This window comes from Piliocolobus tephrosceles, chromosome 9 (assembly GCF_002776525.5).
Source record: "Piliocolobus tephrosceles isolate RC106 chromosome 9, ASM277652v3, whole genome shotgun sequence".
In the NCBI taxonomy this organism is placed as follows: Eukaryota; Metazoa; Chordata; class Mammalia; order Primates; family Cercopithecidae; genus Piliocolobus; species Piliocolobus tephrosceles.
Genome location: NC_045442.1, coordinates 101,403,106 through 101,427,956, shown reverse-complemented (window position 1 = coordinate 101,427,956; position 24,851 = coordinate 101,403,106). Strand labels below are relative to the sequence as shown.

Sequence of the window (24,851 nt, the reverse complement as noted above, 5' to 3'; positions counted from 1 at the left end):
GCATCTAGATGAGCTCTCCGTGGAGTCAATGACTTAAAAAGGGGGAAATGCCAAGTCTTTAGTGTTACTCGTCAAATGGTCTGTGAAGAGAACATGTTTTGGGGTACACAGGCAGTCCCTGTGCCCTGGAAACTGTCCTCACCCACAGTCCTTGCAGCAGGGAAAGCTCAGGCATCCATGCCTGGTCATTCCCTCCTCCCCATCCAACCTCCCACTCCCTTGTCCAGCCCCTCCCCTATGATCTGAGGGTGCAGACACCCTAACCCAGACTCAAGCATCCACTGGCTGTCCAAAACTCAATGTTTTCAAAAGTTTCAACTAAGGGATGTGGGCAGTTGTCAGCAGTGGGTTCTGAAGCTAAGCCGTCAAGAGGAACAAGGGTGGAGTCTAAGTCTCTGCCAGCCAGAGGTAGGGGGAAGCAGAAGCTGTCAGGGAAGGGAAGAGGAGCATAAACAAGTACCGGGAGATGCAGAGATGGGTGGCAATGGGGGACAGAGATGAATGAGTCCCCAGGGGAACAACCCACAGTCCAGGGGGACGCATTCTCATTCCACGTCTAATGAGGCCAGCCAGTCTTTCTCCATGTCCTATGAATGGTCCTGAATCTCTCCATGAATCCTTACAACGACCCCTCCCTTTCCTTTCAGGTAGGTTCCACTTCCTACCTCCCAAAGGATCTACCAAGGAGGGAAACTCTACTGCTAGGAAGTCTTCAGTCCAGGGGCAAGGAAGGCCCCTGAGCCAGGAGTCCCACAGTCAGGCTTCACAGTCCATCTGCTGTGCTTTAAACGCTGGTAAAATTATCAGTCATACCAACAATGGCCCAACACATTAACATATAGCTTCCAAAAACAATTACTGTCTACTCATCAATTTAGATAAACTATGTACAAGGAGAACCAACTCTTGGTCCTTCTCCACTACTTACACCTAAGAGATTTTTAGCAAGTTCACATGCTCCTTTGCCTTTCTTCATGACAGAATTGTCATTCTTCTCCTGTCCTAGATGCTCAATACTATTTGATCTGCTAATAGTGAAAGCTCAAAGCAACAGCCTCCTCAGCACATTAGGAAACAAGTATCCTGAATGCTTGAAAATCTCATCAAAGCTTCATATTTGTGGTTTTTTTTCTTTTTTTTTTTTTTAAGTTTTACTAGATGTCCCTCGAGTAGAAAGGGAAAAAGACAAAAAAAAGTTTTACTAGATAGAGCTGGTCCTTAAATCAGAAACTCTGTTCTAAACTAATACTAATCATTAGAGGGTAAGGAACAGTCCTGACCATTCTTACCAGACAATGCTGATATTCTAGCTAAGCCCCAGATGATGGATAATCCTGCCTTCCATGTATGCTCCCTTTACAGCGTCCACAAAAGAGCAGTGTTATCTGCATTATCTCATGTAGACAGGTCAGGATGCAGTCTTTATAGGCCTCTCCAGACAGGAAAGAGACACAGCTGGGCTCTGGGAGCTGTCACACGTCCCTGCATGCCAGGGAGAGGGTGGAGGACAAGGGACTGAGAAAAGACCATCCAGTGATGGTAACCCCAGGAGCTTACAGAATCAAGTGCTCCTTTCGAACAAAAACAGGCCTCACCTGGAGAGAGCTCAGCCAGGCCCAGTGCTGCTGCAGGGTGGCAGCCCCAAGGTCTCTGGCAGCCCGGGGTGGGTGGGGGAGTTGTGGCCCAAGCTGGGCTCCCTCCACTGCTGCACTGAGTGGCCATTGATGGCCAGTGACATCCTCTGGACTTTGTGTTTGCTATGGTTTAAATGTTTATTCCATCTAAAACTCCTGTTGAAATTTAATTGTCATTGCAACAGTATTAAGAGGCGGGGCCTTTAAGAGGAGATGAGGTCATGAGAGTTCCACCCTCCTGGGTGGGACTGGTGCCCTTATAAAAGGATGAGTTCAGCCCTCTCTTGTTTGATCTCACTCTCACACTCTCACCTTCCACCATGAGATGACACAGCAAGAAGGTCCTCATGAGATACCAGCACCTTGACCTTGGACTTTCCAGCCTAGAACAGTGAACTGATAAATTTCCATTCATCATAAATTACCTGGCCTGTTAACAGCAGCACACATTGGATGAATGCAATGTTCTTCAGTTATAAGACAATAACATTGCCAACATGCCTAGGTCGCCACTATCCTGTCAGAATAAAACCAATTTTCAATCAGTCCCTGTGGCCTTCCAAACGACCTTGACCTCCATCTTTCCCAGGACATCAGTGGGGTGCTGAGGACTGGCCCAAAGTGTGGGGACACACTTTAAGGCAGCCCTCAACCAAGAAACTGCAGAAGAGGAACCCTCGTGACCCTTCCCAACTACACTGATAGCTTCAAGTTGGACAGGGCTCTCCTGGGCTCCAGGACCCCCCTAGACTGGGAGGCCAGCCCAGCAGAGGTCACTGTGTGGGATGGAGGAGGCAGCAAGACCACAAATGCGCTTTTGAGTAACCAAAGACTGGGATCTGACAGCACCATTTATCCATCAGATTCAGAATTCACATAAGCCATAGTAGTATTGGCTTCTCTTATTATTATTTTTTTTTTAATTTAAGCTGTTTACTATTGACACCTATTTACTTCTTCCCAAAGCACTTTGTTTCTGATGGGGAAAAACAATTCTCCTTCATGCCTACCTTTCTGTTTCCCTCCAATTTTCAGTTCTCTATTGGGCACCTAAAAAATAAAGTCATTTCAACCCAGGGAACCTTGCAGCCAGTCTCTGAGGCTTGGGGCACTGGGAGGGATGTTTGCAAACATGTATGCATTTGCTGTTTCTACCCTAGGACCAACCTCCAATCCAAAAGCTACTCTACATCACCTAAGTGAATCGGCCAATCTCAGCAACATGGACAAGAGGCCAGATCTGTTGAGAACCCTGTCATCTGTATGAAAACATCCCAGGGCTACACAAAGCCACTTATCTGAGCCCTTCACTCAGGACGGAAAGAAAGGCAGCTTGCAGATCTGATTATGCCATAGTCCTCAGGAACCTGTTACCACACAAGGGGCTAGAAAGTCCTGAGTGAGTTGTGGATGAGGTTGGCAGCCACGCTGCCCACACAGAACTCTAAAGGGGTTCTCCTGCCTCCCACCGTGGGGCTCAACTCTGATCCAGTCCCTCAAATTTGAGGGAGACCCCACATAACCTACATGGTCCATCTGCGGGGATTCCACAGCCCTGTCTTTACTTCATTAGAAACCGACCGTTCTGCTTTTCAACAGTTGCTACAATGGGGGAAAGAATAAATTGAACTCATGAGCATGTATTAAATAACCGTATATGCCTAGTACTGTAAGACTCTGTACAAGAAACAAAAGAAATAGGAGACAAGGTACAGTCTCAGTACCTTGAAATCCAGGTTGGGAGATATGGATATACTCAGCACAAAACTAAATGAAAAAAAAAAAAAAAAAAAAAAAAAAAACAAGCACCAGTTTGTGTGGTAGTCATTAAGGTTATCTGAACCCTCAGCCATGTCACCTATAAGCTCCCTCTTCCAGCTCCGTGCTGGAAAATGGGGGTCAAGAAAGTGAAGGCCTTGACAGTAGTTGACTGAAGTGTGAGTTCTGAAGCACAAGGTGAAACAGAAACAGCTTCCAGCCCCTTCTTCATTGTGACTTTTCCCCCCCGAGCCTGGCTCCATCAGTGCTAACTCCTCTGGCCCCTCGCTGGGGAAGCAATCTGACTCGGCAACTTAAACCTGCTTTCACTACGCTGGGCAAAAACGAGGGTTCTCACCTTTGCTTTTCTCCAATAATGTGTTAAGTGCTCTGACTCTAAAAACAAAATCCTTCCGATTTTTGCCTGAAAACTGTCAACCAACAAGGAAGGTCCTTTCTCTGCAAGGGTGACCTCTAACCATGGGAGGCGAGTTCATTCCCATCAGACTTGCCCGTTTTGTGTGTTTGTTTCTCTTAAAGAAAGGTCCTTGATTCTATGTCCTTCGTCCATATCTAACTGCTGACATGCAGTTACATAACACACTCTGTAGACTCACAGCTCTTCCTCCCCAATCTGTGCCTGGTCCCAGTGCAGCACTAAAGGCAAATGCAGTGTTAGGAAGGGATGACAAAGGTTTCCTCCAGGTGGAAACTGCCTGGGAGAGGGCTTCAGGGCTCCTCTCCCAGCCTGGCTCTGTGGCAAGCTGCCGAAATTCTTTTTTTTTTAACCATCCTGTTCCCCTAGCCAACCCACCCTCTCTTTTTGTTGTAAGGAAACACCCACAGATGCAGCTGTATTCAGATGGGATTCCACATTAGGGCCAGTGTGTGTGCAAGGAAAAGATAGGTCAGAAGCCAATGGAATGATATGAATATATCAGAAGAAAGGTTTTGTCTTACAAACTGAGGGGAATACAGACCCCTTTTCAACTCTCTGTAACCTGCAAAATATTGAATTGTGTCAATAAGAAAGCCAAATACACTGTGAATGGGTGCGTGGTTGTGAACTAGCTTTTATAAAGTTCTAAAATGACTCCTAACTGAGGCAAGATGAAGAGATTACAAGGGAACCAAGAAGCAGAGTCCTAACACATGGCATTTAGCATGATAGAACGTGTTTACTCACTGCTATTTATTGAAGGCCCATTATGGCAAAGCCCTGTGCTAAGTACTGCTGGAACACCTTGAATATCTCAGTGGAAACAAGTGATCTTGGGCTGGGCGTGGTGGCTCATGCCTCTAATCCCAGTGCTCTGGGAGACTGAGATGGGAGGATTGCACGAGGCCAGGAGTTAGAGATCAGCCTGGGCAACACAGTGAGACTCTGTCTCTACAAAAAATAAAAATTAGCCAGGTGTGGTTGTGTGCACCTGGCCCAGCTATTCGAGAGACTGAAGCACCTGGCCCAGCTATTCGAGAGGCTGAGGTGGGAGAATCACTTGAGCCCAGGAGGCCAAGTCTATGGTGAGTTATGACTGCACCACTGCACTCCAGCCTGGGCAACATAGTGAGACCTTGTCTCTAAAAATACAAAAAGAAGTGGCCAGGCACGGTGGCTCACTAATCCCAGCACTTTGGGAGGCCGAGGCGGGCAGATCACGAGGTCAGGAGTTCGAGACCAGCCTGACTAACATAGTGAAACCCTGTCTCTACTAAAAATACAAAAATTAGCCAGGCGTGGTGGCGCATGCCTATAATCCAGCTACTCAGAAGGCTGAGGCAGGAGAATCACTTGAACCCTGGAGGTGGTTGCAGTGAGCCGAGATTGTGCCACTGCACTCCAACCTGGGCAACAGAGCAAGACTCCATCTCAAAAACAAAACAAAACAAAAAACAAAAAAAAGTGTTCTTGTGTCTAATACCATTTATCCCTCATTGGCCCCGGCCAAATATAGAGTTGAAAGAGTTTGCTTACACATCACCCACTGCTAACTCCTGAGTCAAAAGAGAATGCTGGGTTCACAGTGAAACTTACCCCGCCTCTGAGGTTCTGGAAGCAGAAGTGCTCTGGGGCTCCCCAGGGCCTCTCGGTGTGCTGCGGCGGCTTTCGGAGTCACTCACGTGTCCTCTCCCCGCGGACGTCTTACGAGGTGCAAGGGCCGCAGGGCCATCTTCATGCCCATTCTGCAGGCCCTGGCCTGCTCGTGTCCCAGTCCTCGCTGCCTGGCGCCCCTTGGGGTTATCCTCGCGCGGTGCCGGGAGGTCTCTGGACAGTTTGTATCCATGAGAGATCAGGAGGTCTTCTACACTGTACATGATGCCCAGGCTTCAGCAAAGCTCAACCGCTGGAACCATGGTGGTGGCAGGACCCAGCACTGCAGAACAACAGAGAGCTCTATTTGTGACCAGGTCTCCCTGGGGGTCAGTCTTACACCTCCTCCTCCCGTGGTCCCCCCACCAAACCAGGCCACGGCGATGGACACAACACAGAACTTGCACAGAAAGAGGAGACACAGGGATGGCTCTGCCTGAAATTGCTCTCCATTCTATTCACGTAGAAAGTGGGTGTGGCTCTGGCTCTAGAGGACGTGGTGGAACCCTGAGGACCTCACCCCTTTGATGGCTGCCTCTGGTAGAAGAGCATGTGGCATGGCGCTTAAGCAGTGACATCAACACTGTCCACGTTCCCCTTGTCCCACTCACCTACAAAGAGCAGGCGGAAGGAGTGTGGACAAAAAAAAATACAGATCTGGGAGCTGCAATGACTCCTTCATGTTTCTAAAAAGAGAAACTACCAATATCCGGCTTAATCTTAGGACATGCCCCTGCTTTCATCCTGTAGACATACCTTTGCTGTACGAGAGAGTGAGATCTTTAATCAACACAGTCATGATATGCTTCAGCGGAAGCGACTGAAGCAGCAACTGCCAGGGCAGCCCCTCCATGGCAGTTAACTAGCAACCCAAAATAGATTTTAACTCTTTGGGTTCATGATGAGAAAAGAAACAACACACTGATCAATCATACACACCCAACTCACTACACAATACCAAAGTTCTCTTTTCCTTATGAAAGTTTTTTTTCTTTTTTTGAGATAGAGTTTCACTCTTGTTGCCCAGGCTGGAGTGCAGTGGCATGATCTCGACACCCTGCAACCTCCGTCTCCTGGGTTCAAGCGATTCTCCTGCCTCAGCCTCTCGAGTTGCTGGGAATACTGGCATGTGCCACCACGCCTGGCTAATTTTTTGTATTTTTCGTAGAGACAGGGTTTCACCCTTTTGGCCAGGCTGGTCTCGAACTCCTGAACTCAGGTAATCCACCCACCTCTGCCTTCCAAAGTGTTGGGATTACAGGCATGAGCCACCACACCTGGCCTCCTTATTAAACTTTTATGAATCAAATTTCTTTCTAGTAGATCTTGGGGAAAAGTTTTTGCATCTCTCAGCCAAGGATGTCCACACCCAAATCCTGCTATAGTACCTGAATCAACAGCAGCAACTTCCTCCAGTGTAAGCTGCACAAAATGAGAGGACCCACAAAGAATAAAAATGGGCAGAAAGCTACCTGAGAGCAAAAGAGATAGAGCCACCCTGCTTACTCCTACATGAGAACATCTTTCTTCCTAAGTCTTCCCTTTGATGATAAGGCATAAGACAGATTGGTCAGCCGGATCCACCCACCACTGCTTCCATGAGGGCTGATGGTAATGCTGGCCTGGGTGAGAGGCACACAAAAGCCACAAAAGCCAGCCCCACCAGAAAGCTCAGCCAGCTCCAGCCCCACTTTGCTGGTGGACGGAAATAGAGTAGCTGCAGCCATGGCGAACAATGGCCAGGAAACGCCTGCTGGTCCATGTGCAGGTGAAAGGAAGATGCCTGCAGCATGTGCTTCCTGTCACTGGGAGCTCTTACTTGGATCCATTGCACAATTCTGCTGTGCCTGTCCTCACTCTTCATCACCTGCTAGATTACAGTAGGGAAAGTCTCGCCTGTCAGCATGGAGAGTATCAAACTTTGGAAGTTGATAATTTTCCATTATGTCCCTACATTTTATGGAAGCTGACAAGCTCTGGCAGCTACTGTACTAGTAGAAAAATCTCCATAGCAACTCTGCCACTCCTGACACTCCTACTGCATGTCTTTCGGGGAGTTGTACAACTTGGGTCATTTGCTTCAACAGACAAGGAAGGACCAGAGAAGCAAGAGTTTGTTCTTCGACTCAACAGAGCAAGTTCCACCATGTGAGGGATTATAGAGGAATGAGATCCCATCACAAGCAAAGGGCTTCAGGAACACAGAGTCAGGCTTTAGGGCAGGGTCTTTGGTTTGTTTGACGCTTTATCCCCAGCAACTTGCACACAGTATGCACTCAATAAATACTTGTTGAGAAAATGCACAAATGAGAGACAGAACTGTTTGAGCTAGGTTTTGAAGAATGGTTAGGAGTTCATTAGGCAAAGAGCATGTGTATGTGTATGAGAAGGGGAACTGGCATTTAAAATAGATTATGAGTAGAATTATCCCAAGGGTAAAGAAATGAGGCTGGGCACAGTGGTTCACGCCTGTAATCCCAGCACTTTAGGAGGCTAGGTGGGTGAATCACTTGAGGCCAGGAGTTTGAGACAAGCCTGGACAATATGGTGAGACCCCGTCTCTACTAAAAATACAAAAACTAGCCAGGCATGATGGCAAACACCGGTAATCCCAGTTACTCAAGAGCCTGAAGGAGGACAATCGCTTGAACCCGGAAGGCGGAGGTGGCCATGAGCCGAGATCATGCCACTGTACTCCAGCTTGAGTGACAAAGCAAGATGCTGTCAGAAAGGAAGGAAGGAAGGAAGGAAGGAAGGAAGGAAGGAAGGAAGGAAGGAAGGAAGGAAGGAAGGAAGGAAGGGGAAAGAAAGAAAGAAATTAATGGCTTAGTAACAGAATCCTGGCAGCCTAGAACAAAGTCCCCAGGCTCACTGGTTCAACATCACACACAGGGTCAGCATCACAGTTAAAGTTAGCATTAGGTCTCACGACACTCAGTTTCTATCTCTTACTCTGCTGGGCTCTTTAAAATAAAAGCAAATTGCACTGTACTCCAAGTGGCCACCAAACACACTGAGGAACAGGCATGTGCAGCACACAGCTGGTTGCGCTACAGTCCATTTGTCAGAATGGCAGAGAAGACATAACCCTCACAAAACACAGATGTGGGGCATTTTCTTCCTGGGGCTGGATAGGTTGGTCCAATATGGCTATGTGTTTGCATGGTAATTATTTTTAGTAAGAATATCTTTTAATCGTAGTTAATTGATTCTTCCCTCCCCCGCAGCCCAATAAACTCTTCCTCTACAAACTCCAAGGAAAAACCTGAACTATAAACCCAGGATTGCAGCACACATGAAATCTAATAACATCAACTATTAATGACCATCAGTAATGTGCTAGATTCCATACTGGCACACTTTCATTCATTCTATGCTTCCAGTAAACTTCTCGATGTAGACAGAAACGTCTCCATTTTCACAGGAAAACTGAGGCTGACAGTCCAAGGTTACACAGCTCGTGTTAGATCCAAGGTTTGAACTACATCTGTCTGGCTTCAACGTTCCAGCTACTAATTTAGGTTCACCCATCTATATTTTCTTCCTTAACATCAAAAAAGTTTCCTAATTTGCCAAATAATCCATAAACATAAATAAGGAAAGATAGAAGGCATAGTGGCATTAAAATTAAAAACCATGTATTTAAAAGGAAAAAAATTCTCCTTTATTCTCTAGGAGCAGGATGGCTCTTCTAGATGACTCTTCTCACACACCACACACACACACACATACACACGTGCACACACACACACACACACACACACACGAGTTGATGCCTCACTTGACTATAATGTCTTGATGGCAATGCTGGTGTTAATGTTTAAATGCCCAGTAAAATGATTCATTCTCCAATACACCATGCAATTGCCTTGTGACCTTAACAGACCTCTTTCATCATTTGGGGTTTTGAGCTTTTCATAAATAACATGGGGCTACCATAAAGCATGCTGTATGAAACTGAAATGCATATATAATAAGTGGGAGATGAGTAACTTTAAAAAAATAAATTCTTAAAGAAAAAAAAAAGTCCTATATAGAAATAGCCATTCTTATCTGCAACATTAATAGAATTTGGACTTAATTTGAGTAGACAACAGCAAACCACAAATGGGTTTGGGCGAGGGAAATCTGGCAGGAAAGCAGAGGACTAAAGTGGATAGAGCGAGAACAGATGGGGGACCTGTAGTTACAAGTCCTTTCTATTGTAACATGCACGGGGGACTGGCAGAGGGGATAAGAAAAAAGAGGAATAATAAGAGTAATTTTCAGGAGAAGAAGTACAATGGATTTTAGCCTCAGTGACGAGGATAATGATCATTCCATTAATAGAAATATAGAAACTGGAAATAATTGTTGGTTTGAGAAGATGACAGCTCATTTGATTTTGATTTAACCAACCTAGTCTCACAAAATTCTCTTTTCCCCAAATCATCATCAAGTGGATTTTCATCAAAGATTAATTATGTGTCCTTCCAAAGAACCTGAATAAGACCACTTGTGCAGCGATCTTATTGCATGACACCTTTTCAAAGTTCTTTAAATATTAGCTCTATGGTGTCTATTCAAATGGAAGGGATTATAAAATTAGGAAGTTGCTGTTAAGCATCCACTGACATTGGGCATGGGGCTGGTTTACCTCCCGCTTTGCTGATGGGATGAGTGTCTGTTTCTCAATGGTGCATGGTATTTATCTGTGAGCTGAATCAAGCCTGAGTCACTGCACAGGAGGAAAGGAGAGAACCCTTTGGGTCTCAGTCTTCTCCTGAAAGAGTAAAATGAGAAGGCTGAACTAGAGGTTCTTTAGAGTCCTTCTAGCTTTAGGGAGCAGCCCCCTTTCTCTAGCCTATTCTCGCCTGTGATGAGCAGCAGGCATCGAAGTCAGCTGCCCCAGGAAGAAAAGAGTACAGCTTGTGGCCATGACACAGGCAGGGCTAAATAGGTCATCTGAAGACAGAACCTCTGACCTTGGCCTTATTAGCACCTATGCAGAGGCCACCCAGAAGAGCAGAGATAAATGGCCACCCACTGAGGAAAGGAGTGGGTTGGGGTAGGCAGGCCAGGAGCGAAATATCCAGCAATTCTCCATCCCAGAGTGCGGGTGCTTCACACTTACGCCAATGTAAATTCATCAGGGCACTTGTTTTACATTGGAAGTGCCAGGCACTGGGCTGAAGAATATAAAGACAAATAAGACCCCATCAGCACCCTCCCTTGCAATGCTATGGTCTACATGGTATTATTTCAATTATGGATCCTCTCATCACTAAAGGTTGAGACTGGCGAATGAATGCCATTTAACAGGTACCATCTTCTCCCTTTCCATTTATAAAAATAAACATTTTAATTCTCATATTTACAGTTACAACGCTCAAGACAGTGAAAGGAAACAAAACATTAAGGAACTCATGAAATCAACCAGAGCTTTTTTTCCTTTTTAAAATTGGCCTAGAACACAAACTAAAAATTAACTTTAAAAAGAGAGACAAATATACTATTAAGATGAAAAGCATGGTCATCCTTACCTGTAATCAAAGAAATGCAAATTAAACCAAAATGCCATTATTCACTTATGAGACTAAAGCTTTTAAAAAGCAATGCTTGTTGTTGGCAAGGGTATGAGGAGCTACAAGGGTTCTCCTGTTTGTGTGTCTATAAATGGTGGGGGGTGGGGGGTGCAGGCTATATGTAAATGAAAATGAGTATTTCACTTCTTAAAAGTGATTAGCCAGATTTGCTGTCTCACACCTTTGATCCCAGCACTTTGGGAGGCCGAGACAGGCGTATCACTTGAGGTCAGGAGTTCAAGACCAGCCTGGCCAACATGGTGAAACCCCATCTCTACTAAAAATACAAAAAATTAGCCATGCATGGTGGCGCTCACCTGTGGTCCTAGGTACCTAGCAGGCTGAGGTGGCAGGATCCTTTGAAACCGAGGCAGAAATTACAGTGAGTGGAGATTGTGCCACCACACTCCAGCCTGGGTGACAGAGCAGATACTCTGTCTCAAAAGAAAAAAAAAAAAAAAAGAAAAGAAATTATTAATATGTAACAAAATATTTAAACATCTGAAACCCTATGAAATAATCTCACTTCTTAGGATTCATCCTAATGAAATAATCAGAGATACACATAGTTTTATATAAGGATGTTTATCCAAGTTTTAATTATAATAACAAAATTAGACCAAATGTCTAATTTAGTAAAACAAAAAGAAGAAGAAAAACTTCTGGGCCAGGTGCAGTGGCTCACACTTGTAATCCCACCACTTTGGGAGGCTGAGGTGGGCAGATCACCCAAGGTCAGGAGTTCGAGACCAGCCTGGTCAATGCAGTTAAACTCCGTCTCTACTAAAAAGACAAGAAAACTTAGGTGTGGTGGCTGGCACGCGCCTGTAGTCCCAGCTACTCGGGAGGCTGAGGTGGGAGAATCGCTCGAACTTGGGAGGCGGAGCTTGCAGTGAGCAGAGATCTTGCCATTGCACCTCATCCTGGGCGACAATCAGACTCCATCTCAGAAAAAAAAAAAAAAAAAAAAAACTCTGGTGCATTCATATGGTGGACTGTAATATGTATACACATGCATAAAATTATGTTTTCAGGTATACAACAGCACAGGGAAATGCTTGTAATACCATACTAAATAATAAAGACAGGATACAGAACCCTATATTCAATGTCATACCAAATTTGTTTATATACATATGTACTTGAAAGGGGAAAAAACACTGAAAGGAAACATACCAAAATATCAGCAGAGGTATTGGACTCTGAGTTTTGTTTGTTTGTTTGTTTGTTTTTTTGAGGTGAAGTCTTGCTTTGTCGCCCAGGCTGGAGTGCAGTGGCGCGATCTCGGCTCACTGCAAGCTCCACCTCCTGGGTTCATGCCATTCTCCTACCTCAGCCTCCCGAGTAGCTGGGACTACAGGTGCCCGCCACCACGCCCAGCTAAATTTTTTGTATTTTTATTAGAGCCGGGGTTTCACCGTGTTAGCCAGGATGGTCTCAATCTCCTGACCTCGTGATCTGCCCACCTCAGCCTCCCAAAGTGCTGGGATTACAGGCGTGAGCCACCGCGCTCAGCTGGACTCTGAGTTTTTTAAAAATTTCTTGATTTATACTTTACTGAATCTTATGATATTCTGTCATGAAATGTATTAGGTCCAATCATATGAAATTGTCATTTTGCATGTCAAAAATAGTCAAATATTGGCAATTTCATATACTTACTATACTTAATATTAACTTCATATACTTAATATTAACTTAAGTATATATAACAACATACATAATATACACATTATTATATAATGTTAATATAACAATATTGTTTCATCATCAATCATCATTATTCATAACTTACTATATTACTAACATATTACATAACTTAATTAAGTTATATATAACTATTTCATCATCCGAAAAACACTTTCATAAACGAAATGCTGCTTAGGTTAGATTAGGAAAATGCATCTTTAAAAATATGTTATGTAATTGGAAGACTCAATGACAATAAAAGAAACATTGAAGAAAAGAAAAGAATAGAATAAATGAATAGTAAATTACATAAGGCTCTAGTATATGGTACATGTGCCTTATCTGCCAGAGAGACTCTTAACCTGTTTTCAGGAAGCCAAAAGCACATGTGCTGCTGAAGAAATCTAATACAAGGTTACAACCAGCATTGTAAAAAGGTCTTAATTAGACATTGTTACTCCTCTAAAAGACCTAAAACTTTTCAGTTGTATTCACTGACATTCCATGCTTAAGATGTAATTGGTCCTTCAAATTGTTGGCAGTTCGGTGTAAATATCTTTTCAACTGACAACATTTAGGTCTAATGCTATGATTAATATATAACAAAGTACTTTCTTTAAACAAGAGGTAAATCACCAAGACATAAAACAAACCAGAATGGAGTATGTTGCTAACTGACACGTAGGTTTTTAATGCTTTCCACAGATTTTTTTCCTAAGGGTAGAATTGTGTATTTTCCTATGAACAATAGAATTGCTATTTCCCTTTCCAGTCTTAATTATTAAATAATGCAACAGTTCCAGTTGAAGTCCTGGGACACCAAGTTCTCACAGACTGCTGTTACCATGCCACAGGTGTGATGACCAACTCTGCCAAGGCACTCAAGTTGTTAAAATCTCACAAGATGTAAAAAGTCATATTTAATCTGTGAAGTAATCATTTTAGGAGGACAACCTTAGCTTTCTTTAAGGTGACAAAAAAACAAATGAGTTGGAAAACTTGGGTCTAAGATCAAAAGGATCTCGGAACGTTAATCTCACTGGGGTGGATTGGTATTAAGGCATTTGTTCGGAAAAAGAGAAAGAAAAAGAAAAATGTCCCCAACATTATGCACTGAATTTTTTTCCTATTATCTCTTCTGACTCCTTTTTTCTTTTCTTTCCACAACTAATGTGAATACACACACACATGCACTTAAACACACACTCTTTCTCCTGTCTTCTCTTTCATCTCTAAATTCTGTGTCACACAATTATTGCTTTGGCTAGCAATATTTTTTATGAGACCCTAAGTACCTCATGAACATTTCTGAAAGATTAGACGTCATTAAGAAAGGACTCAAACTGGATAAGATTTTTAAATCTTTTGGAATTTTTGGCTGTTTGCAAAAATAGCTGTAAAACATTATCATAGGATAGAATTTTATATTCCCTTATCATCATAGATGTCAAGCTCCACGTGTAAAGATACATTAAATATTCCATTAAACTTACCCTACTTTTGGTTTTGTTTTTAAATATCTTCAGAATAAAAAAAAACCAAGTCTTTATCAAAATGTTCGACTTAAATTATTTCATATAATCTTTACATTTTTATTTTCTATGTACAAAAGCCATGTAAAGTGATTTCAAAAGTAAACACTGCAAAATTCAGTGCTTGAGTAAAAAGGAAAAGTTCCTAGTAACCCCACTGTGCCAAGAGATAACCAGTAGCAACAATCTGGTTTCTGTTTCTCCAACTATTCTTCCTACACAGACAAGTTGCTTTTTTTTTTTTTTTTCCTTTCCTTCTTTGGAATATATCTTGGTGCTTCTTCCTAACAGTATCTAAATTCTTTCATTTACATACAGAAAAAACAAGCTTTACAGGTAAACTATAAAGATAACCAATAAGCACAAAACTATAAGGATACTTCACGATCTGATAATAAATCTGCCGGGCTATTTATTTAGCCAGGCTATTCCCAAGTGTATGTATAGAAAGTTGTTGGGAAAGATACTTAGTTCTAGATAATCCAAATTTTTAACAAGACACCTTCAATTCAAATCAAGATAACTGAGGTTTTAGTGTCTGGGGGAGCAGTTCCTGTATTTTTCTAAACACCATTTAGTGTTTAAAGAATATATGAAAGCCCAACCTCTCCCCTCCCTGGGCTGCTGGCATTTGTAAGTCAGTGGACCTCAACATTCCTTCAATCAGCAGGCCCTTGAAACAAAGCACAAGAGCAAGGTTTTAATGAGAGAGATAACCCTTCTCATCCAAAGGGGTAAAAACAACATCTGTTAAAAACCCAAGTAAACTGCAGTAATGGGTTCAGCAATAGGCCCAGAGGACTTCAGAGTCAGAGTCTTTGCTTATCAAAATAAAAACCACAATAGAACAATTGTTTCACTCCAAGGCTCTGTGTTCTAAACTCTCTCCAGATTAATTAGCATGGAGTTTCGCCAAGCTCATTAAAAGAAAAACTCCGGACTCCTAAGGATGACTGGTGTTTACTGTCCTCCCAAACTGGCCAGTGAGAACTTGGGGGAGCCAAAGACTTCTGGGCTTTTTGTACTGATAACATTTCTAGGATTTATTTTTAAATTGCATGTTAAAAATTAGACTACAATAATCTTTTCATATTTACTTTTCTAAGTGAAAAAACTGGTCCTTATTTATTTTCCTTGTATACCTCCAACCCTGTTACATTTTATAGCTGCCGAACAATAGACCACAGGCTTCTGGAATCTGTGACCACTCAGATGAGTTATGAGATAACCCTGATGACTTTGTCAAGTCGTCCAGAGCATGTGGACACTCAGGCCAAACTTCTTTTTTCCTGAAACAGGCTTTCTCCACCCACCCAAATCCCCTAATTCTCCTGGGCCTGCCAAGGGCCTGACCTTCCAGTCTCTGCAGCAAAGGGTGAAGTTTTACAGGAGGAAGGCCCAGCAGATTAAAGGCCTCTATTCAACAAATATTTGCTCGCCCACTCCAGGCGGACTAACAGTTTGCTACATGCTGCATGCCCAGAGTGACACTTAGAGACTTTAGGAAGCTTGTTAAGCTGGTGACTAAGAATCAGACACCTAATGTCAAGGTAAATAATTAAGTCCCAATCCACAGAACCTTATGGAAAACCAAACGACTTTACCAAACTCCCAATTTCACACAAAAACCAACACAAGTCCCATGAAATAGAATCTGCATATGATTTCCAAAAAAGCCTGTATGCATTCTTGCTTTGCTGGGTGGTCTTAAAATTCTAAAATGAACTGACATTCCCAAAGTTTTACCTGTACAGCCCATGACCCTCAGTTTACACCATGCAGACTGCCTTTCTTTGCCAGAGCATTTCTGGCTGCCTGAATCCTACCCGACAGGCCCCTTCCCCCAAATCTCTGTATTTTGCAACCCTAGTCCTCAATCTCTGGGATGTCTATTCCTTGTAAATCTGAAAAGACAAAAGGCCAGAGAAGGAAAACAAGTTGTGGGAGAAACATCACATTAAACTGTCAGGACAGGAAACCCTGGGAGTTGTGTGGTCTGCACCGCCCCACCCCTCTCCCTGAGACTAACACCAAGCTACTGGATTTGGGGAGGGAATAAGGACACGAGGCGGGTGGAGTGAGTGCACGGGTGGGAGAGTGGGTGTGGGTGTGGGGAGGTGATGTGCCCAAGCTAATTTCACCAAGGCTTCTACTCCTGAAGCGCGTGGATGACCAAACACCAGGGCATGCCCAGGTAGCGCTGGCCTAAAGTTCTTGTTTTTATTTTTTTCTTCAGTAGTGAAATCACAGCTTCTTTACAAACGTCCAAAAGAATCCCAGGCGCTCCGCTTCTTGATAGCAAGCCAGAGGGGCCCTTTTAGCTGCTAGTGCTGGGCCCCACTGTGGCCAGGGCATCGAGGTAAATCCTGGCGTTTTGGGGGTGAACGGACCCCGACTGGAGATAGGGGAAGCAGAGGGTGCCCGCGGAGATCTGAGCGCAGAGACCCTGGGTGGGCGGGCTCCAGATCCCATAAATGAGCTGATTAACGGGATTTACAGCACTCTTAGGCAGGGCTCCTGCCCTTCTCCCACCCCACGCGCAGCCCAGAGCCGCACTCGCTGGGAGGCAGCCGCGATTAGCACCCTAATCCCCAGCGCAGACCGCGCGGAGACCGGAGCAGGAGCAGGAGCGGGAGCAGGAGCGGGAGCGGGGCCGCCGCAGGAGCCCCCACCGTCCCGGGCAGTCCAGACTGCCCGGGCAGCGTGGGAACTGGGACCTCGGGGACCCAGCGCGCGGCTGTCAGCTCCGGGGTGAGGTCCGCGAGGTCGGGGCGCGAGGGCGCGGGAGGGGTTGGACACAGGCTGGGGAGGGCGACTTCGAGAGGGAAGTGAGTGACCCCGGCCCCCCAGGCCTTCCGCGCGCCGAGGGGCGAGGCGAGCGCTAACGCCAGCCGCGGCCCGCGGTGCCCGCCCCGGGACCCCCGCGCCCAGAGCAGGGCACCTGAGGGGAGGGGACACCCCTCCCGGGCTGGCAGACGTCCTCCACCCCGAGGCTGCGGGGCCAGGCACCGCGCGTGGGGCCCAGGCGGGGCTGCGACTGCGGGTGCGGACACCCCCCACCGCCGGGGTGGCTGGGACCGGAGCGACGTCCCAGCTTGAGAAGTTGGGGGGAGTGCGGAAGGCTGTGCGTGAGGCCAGCGAAGCGCCGTGGGAGCGGCCCTAATGGACGGTGGGAGCCAGGAGGGTTAGAGGCTGGGACTTACCGAGCGGCTCCCTCATGCCGCCTCGCGCCGCCGCCACCGCTCCGGCCGGCCGGGGACCAGCGCGACCCGCCCCGCCTGCAGCCGCCGAGGCCGAGCATGCCCGGAGCACCGCCGTCCGCCCCGCCCACCGCCCGGGCCCGCCCCGCCCACCGCCGGGATCCGCCCCGCCCACCGCCCGGGGCTGACTCCTCTGCGCTGAGGGCTGTTTCCAGGCCAGGATCTTCCTAGGCTTTCGGGGGTCCGCCCGCGTGGGTCACGCGGAAGGCACAAGTGGGCTGACCACTCTTCCCTCTTTTCTTGTCACTTGGGTTTGGGCCACGTCAAGCCTGTGGAAATGTCCAAAGACACACACACTCTCACAGATACACACAAAGCAAACATATTCATATACACTCACAGTTACACACAAACACACAAATATGTATGCAAACACACTCATATACACCCACACACAGATGCACACAAACACACAGTCACAGACAAGTGCACACAGACACACTCACATAGTCAGATGCAAGTGCACACAAACACACTCATACACAGTCACACACAGATGCAGCCAAACACACTGACACATATACATACATACGCAGGAACACAGTACGGCTACACACACACACACACAAACGCACCCACATAACACATTGATATTATGAAGAGAAGGAAACAGTGATGGTGACAACAGCTTGGGATTTACTTCTTTTAAAAAAAGTCTTCGAGTCAACTAATGCGCTGGAAGCCACCTTCAGATCAGCTGGCCCGTCCTCTCCTGTGGCAGAGGAGGAAACCGATGCCAGGAGTAGGATTTGCCTACAGGGCAGAGGTAGGAGGGGAGATAGGAGGAGGTCAGTGGGAGAGTTCAGACCAGAATGAATATTTCCTGACACCAAACCCACTCCATGTTTCTGTTACAGCGGGAAGGGGCAGAAAGATTAGACTGCTGCCTGGGTCTGCTCAGGGCAAACGTTTTCATAATTTTGGAAGGCAGACAGAAGACAAAAAATGTGAAATATTGCTGATGCATTGGGGAGAGACAGGGAATATTAGTTAAGTCCACCTAGACAAAACATGGATGGCATAGCGGACTGGTGACCTTGCCAAATGAGTTTTCAGAAAACTACTTAGCCACATCATGATTTTAGGACTGTATTTGCTGTCAAAACACCAATAACTAACGTTTTTGGCTCTATCACCATGTCTGAGCCCTTCCTATGCACTATTTCTTTTAATCCTCATCACAGTTTGATGATGTGGGCACCACTTTACAAATGAGGAACGGGCTCAGGGAAGGGCACAGATGGCAAGCTGCAGAATCTAGCCCAAGACCCTTGCTCTGAACCACCAGATCAAGGTCGTTTCTTTGTTCTCTTGAATCGTATGTTCCTCATGGTTAGTAGCAACATATAATCTAACAGAGCATAAAAGCTAAACACACTATTGCTGGAAAATAACGAACAATGTAATTGAGTGTTGTATTGTGCATTATCAGGAGTGCATGGGAGGAAACCAGATGGTGGTGATGGGAGCAGGCAGCGTGATCAGGGACTCGAGAGCCAGGTAGTTTGGGTCCTGGGCTTGGCTTCTCTGCTACTTTCTAGATGTGATACTTTACTTCTGTTAGCCTCACTTTCCTCTCTAACAAAGTGGGGTAATGATGGTTTGCATCTCATAGGAGAGTCATGAAAATTCAATTAGATGATGCCTTCTTTCTTTTTTGTTTTTTTTTTTTTTTGAGACGGAGTCTTGCTCTGTGGCCCAGGCTGGAGTGCAGTGGCCGGATCTCAGCTCACTGCAAGCTCCGCCTCCCGGGTTTACGCCATTCTCCTGCCTCAGCCTCCCGAGTAGCTGGGACTACAGGCGCCCGCCACCTCGCCCGGCTAGTTTTTTGTATATTTTAGTAGAGACGGAGTTTCACCGTGTTAGCCAGGATGTTCTTGATCTCCTGACCTCGTGATCCGCCCGTCTCGGCCTCCCAAAGTGCTGGGATTACAGGATTGAGCCACCGCGCCCGGCCAGATGATGCCTTCTTATCACTTAGTTCAGGTACATGTAACAGTGAAGAAAATGGTGGCCAGGCATGGTGGCTCTCGCCTGTAATCCCAGCACTTTGGGAGGCCAAGGCAGGCAGATCACCTGAGATCAGGAGTTTGAGACCAGCCTGGGTAAAATGGTGAAACCCCATCTCTACTAAAAATACAGAATTAGCCAGGAGTGGTGGCAGGTGCCTGTAATCCCAGCTACTAGGGATGCTGAGGCAGGAGAATCACATGAACCCGGGAGGTGGAGGTTGCAATAGAGTGAGATTGTCTCAAGAAAAAAAAAGGAAAGAAAGAGAGAAAGAGAGAAAGAGAGAAAGAGAGAAAGAAAGAAAGAAAGAAAGAAAGAAAGAAAGAAAAAAGAAAGAAAGAAAGAAAAAGAGAGAGAGAAAATAGTAGCTACTACCATTAGCACTTGCATTGCTACTGCTATTTGGGTTGGAGCCACCAGGGAAGACTTTGAAGGACAAGTGGGTTGTGGCTAGAGGGAGACACAAAGGCTGGGGAAATAGGATTCAACAAAATTTAAAAGATAAAAAAGGAAATGCAGAAGTTTTTTTTTTCTTTTTTTTTTTCCGGGGAGTCACAGTTATTAACAGCAGTGATATTACTTCTTGTCAAAAAAGCATCATTCAATGATGGATTGCTTCAGTGATTTATAGAATTCCTGTTTCTCCTCAATTTGCCAACTCAATGAAATAACTTTGTGCTGGGGCGGAGCACGTCTATGTGCCCAGCATGGTGCAGACACCTAGGGAGCCAAGTATTCCTGCTAGAACATTTATCAGCCAGTGAATTGATATTAGGATGTGTTTTCCCATAGAACAATATCGTATTGTTGGATTTCTGGGTCAACCCCATGGAAGTTTTATAATGTATCTAAGTGCTGCAGAGTTGCAAAAAAAAAAAAAAAAAAAAAAAAACAGAGAAGAGTTGCAGTAAATCAGAAAACAATGCTGATTCAATGCTAGGAACTAAGCTAAACCAAACCAAATCAAGTTTAATAAGAAATTGTATTTTAGCAGAAAGGCTGGCAAAGGCAGATTCGATTAGGGGAATGTAATGGGATTGAAATACTGGAGATTCTAGAGAAGATGACTTCACAATTTCAAGATGCTTGTGGTTTCTTGACCCTGCTCTTTATCCTAACATCCTCATTTCAAAATGTTTGGCTTCCGTCTTTCCTCAGTACCGATGTATCCCTAGCCCTGCTGCAATGTTTTCCTGGCATGACTAAAATCATTTCAAACGAAGAAGCAGAATGAAAAGATGGGAAGAGAAGATGGTGGTGAGGCTGGGGATGTGGGGAGAGGGGCAAGCAGAAAGGTGGAAAGTTTTTCTAAAGATCTGGGAATAGAATTAACAAACAGGAAAGAGGGTGTACTCATCTGTTCCCATGCTGCTAATAAAGACATACCCAAGACTGGGTAATTTATTAAGGAAAGAGGTTTAATGGACTCACAGTTTCACATGGCTGGGGAGGCATCACAATCATGGTGGGAGCATCACAGTCATGGTGGAAGGCAACGGAGAAGCAAACACACGTCTTTCGTGGCAGCAGGCAAGAGGGCATGTGCAGGAGAACTCCCCTTTATAAAACCATCAGATCTCATGAGACTTATTCACTATCACGAGAACAGCATGGGAAAAACCTGCCCCCATGATTCAATTACCTCCCACTGGGTCTCTCCCACAACACATAAGGACTATTACAACCCAAGGTGAGATTTGGGTGGGGACACAGAGCCAAACCATATCAGAGGGTAAGGTTGAAAAGATGCATAAGTATGAACAGGTGATTAATTATAAATGTAGGAAGATAATAAAGATAAAAGGTAGTGAGGAAAATCCACTGGACCAGTTTCCACACCAGTCGCCAGTACATGGACAAGGGATGGTGGACAAGACGTGAGAGAAACCAGCGTAACCTCCTGCCCCTTATCCCTACCCACTCCCACTTTCCTGCAATTTGGGTCTCTTGCTTCCGCCTACTTGATCTTGGGAGATATAAACACAGGAAAAAAATACCTATCGCTTATGTGATGTAAAAAATAAACTATGATTGAAAACAGCATTTAACATGAAGCTGTTAGAAGTCTGGCACAGTCCTAGGAGCATGTGCCAGGAGCCAGCCCCGGATGCCCAATGTCCCCGCCTTTCTTGAGTCCTGGAGAAGGGATTTCACAGACTCAGGAAGGAACTTGGATTATTGAGTCATTGGGCAGATGTGCAGTAACCAGAGAAATAATGCTTAACAGCCTGCTTAAAGAAAGAAAAAAATAAAAGCCAAGATCTTGTTTCTCTAACTTACTGCCTGTTCAAGGACCTAGAGCAACCCTCCTCCCTCCCTACTTTAGGGCCCTTCTCTGTAGACTGTAAGATTTCCTTTAACTGATTTAGATATTGATTTTGTTTTTCGTAGTCTGTAAAGACACTACCAGTTCTCATTTTTAAAAAGATTAATGCTCTTTTTTTAAAAAAAATTAATTTGTTGTCTTCATTGACATATAATAATTGTACATATTTATGGGGTACAGTGTGATGTTTTGATACTTGTACACATTGTGTACTAGTTAAATCAGGGTGTTTAGCATATCCATCTGCTATAGTTTGAATATTTGTTTCCTCCAAAACTCATGTTGAAACTTAATTCCCAATGTGGCAGTGCTGAGAGATGGGATCTTTTTTTTTTCCAAGACAGAGTCTTGCTCTGTCACCCAGCCTGGAGTGCAGTGTGGCCATCTCGGCTCACTGCAACCTCTGTGCCCAGGGTTCAAGCAATTCTCCTGCCTCAGCCGCCTGAATAGCTGGGATTACAGACAAGCGCCGTCGTGCCCAGAGACGTTTTGCATTTTTAGTAGAGATGGGTTTTCACCATGTTGGCCAGGCTGGTCTCGAACTCCTGACCTCGTGATCTGCCTACCTCAGCCTCCCAAAGTGCTGGGATTACAGGCATGAGCCACTGCACCTGGCCCAAGAAATGGGATCTTTAAGAGATCATTGGATCATGAAGGTTCTGCCTTCATGAATGGATTAATCTATTCATGGATTAATAGATTAATGGGTTAATAAGATTAATGGGTTATCATGGCGGGGAACTGGTGGCTTTATAAGAAGAAGAAGAGAGATATGAGCTAGCACGTGAGCACGCTCAGCCCCTCACCATATGATGCCCTATACCACCTTAGGTTGACTCTGCAGAGCCCCCACCTGCAAGAAAGCTCTTACCTGAGGCAGCCCCTTGACCTTGGACTTCTCAGCTGTAAGAAATAAATTTCTGTAACTGCAAGAAATTTCTTTTCTCTATAAATGACCCATCTGCGAGTATTCTGTTATAAGCAATGGAAGGACTAATACACCATCACCTTATACATTTACCATTTCTTCGTGTTGAGAACATTCAAAATCCTCTCTTCTAGCAATTTTGAAATATACAATACACTTCTTAGCTGCAGTTACCCTTCTGTGTGATAGAACACCAGAACTTATTCCTCCTAAATGAAACTTTGTACCCATTGCCCAAAAAAACCCCACATTCTCTTCTGGAGTGCAGTGGCGCAATTTCGGCTCACTGCAACCTCCACCTCCCGGGTTCAAGCAGTTCTCCTGCCTTGGCCTCCTGAATAGCTGGAATTACAGGCACGCACCACTGCACCCGGATAATTTTTGTATTTTTAGTAGAGACGGGGTTTTACCATGTTGGTCAGGCTGGTCCCGAACTCCTGACCTCATGATCCACCCACCTCATCCTCCCAAGGTGCTGGGATCACAGACGTGAGCCACCGTGCCCAGCCAAAGCCCCACATTCTCGATAAGACCTTGAGGTCTCTTTTGTTGGCTTGTTTTAGAAAGTCGGGCGATGGTGGTTACATGGAAACTGTCAAGGATCTCGTGAGGATAGAGAGTAGATTGGTGGGTACCAGAGGCCGGGAAGGGTTTGGATAAAGAGAAACTGATTAATGGGTACAAATACACACTTAGAAGAATTAAGACCTGGCATTTGATACATCAATAGGTATCTATGTTAACATTAACCAATTGTTCATTTCAAAATAGCTGGAAGAGAATACTTTGAATGTCCTTAACATAAAGAAAAGATAAATATTTAAAGTGATGGACGTCCCTATTACCCTGATTTGATTATATGAATTTATCAAATTATTACATGGATCCTGAAAATATCTACATCTAATATGTATTATCTAAATAAATAAAAAGATGTCAAATTGAAAAAATCTAGAAAGGATTTTATGTCAACAAGTGCTAATAAAACTTGTTTGCAGTTATTGCTATGCTTTATATTAATTCACAGACTATACTGCATATATAGATATATATACTTTTTTTCTTTTTTTTTGACTTGAGCTCTCACTCTGTCATTGAGGCTGGAGGGCAGTGGTATGATCACAGCTCACTGCAGCCTTGACCTCCTGGGCTCAAGCCATCTTCCTCCCTCAGCCTCCTAAGTAACTGGGCCTATAGACACACACCACCATGCCCAGCTAATTTTTGTATCTTCTGTAGAGACGGGCTCGCCCTGTGTTGCCCAGTCTGGTCTTGAACTGCTGGGCTCAAGCAAAGTTACCACCTTGGCCTCCCAAAGTATTGGGGTTAGAGGCATGAGCTACCATGCCCAGGCCTGCATAATTATTTTTAACCAAGAACTAGAAATCTGTTTCTCAAAGTCTGCTCCATGGACCAGCTATGGGACCAGCTATGGGAGGGAGAGTTGACTAAAGGCCAAATTCCTGGACCTCATCAAACCGATGCAATCAGAATTTCTAAGTTCTACCATTGAGATCCTGGAATGTGTACTTTAAGGAAACGCCCAGGTGATTCTCACATACAGTACAGTGTGCGAAGCAGGGATGGAGCACAATAAATAGAAATGATGTGTGTCCCGAGAGGAATGGATTGATTGACACATAGTATACAGTGTAAAGACAGCAGCCGTCGACATCATTGTATGATGATGGGGAGTCACATAGCAACGTCCTTCACGAATCAAGTGCATTAGATGTTTACTGTTGGCTTAGAAGATTTGACACTAACTGAAACAAAACCTACAACGCTGGGGACCAAGAAGAGAGTGACAGTTTTTCAATCCTATACCTCCACTGTGAGGAGATTGAATCTGCATAGTTACTGCATGAGAAAAATCATTTCTTTTTTTTTTTTTTTTTTTTTTTGAGACGGAGTCTTGCTCTGTCTCCCAGGCTGGAGTGCAGTGGCCGGATCTCAGCTCACTGCAAGCTCCGCCTCCCGGGTTTAGGCCATTCTCCTGCCTCAGCCTCCCGACTAGCTGGGCGAGGTGGCGGGCACCTGTAGTCCCAGCTACTCGGG

At 45.0% G+C, this 24,851-nt stretch overlaps 1 protein-coding gene across 4 annotated transcripts in view; it reads right to left on the bottom strand.

Moving 5' to 3' along the window:
• JCAD (junctional cadherin 5 associated) overlaps positions 1-24,851 on the bottom strand; it is a 104,021-nt gene that overhangs the window by 28,768 nt on the left and 50,402 nt on the right. The window contains exons 1-3 of one of the 4 annotated variants that reach the window (XM_023218104.2): positions 17,473-17,574; positions 5,428-5,767; positions 2,645-2,684 (exon numbers count right to left, since the gene is read on the bottom strand). Coding sequence is in view for 2 of the 4 variants with exons in the window: in XM_023218101.2 (XP_023073869.1) it covers positions 5,428-5,708 (281 nt within the window). In the remaining 2 variants the exon portion in view is untranslated. Of the gene's footprint in view, positions 1-2,644; positions 2,685-5,427; positions 5,768-17,472; positions 17,575-24,851 lie in introns of those variants that run through there. The other 3 variants (XM_023218103.2, XM_023218101.2, XM_023218102.2) reach the window with 3 other exon arrangements.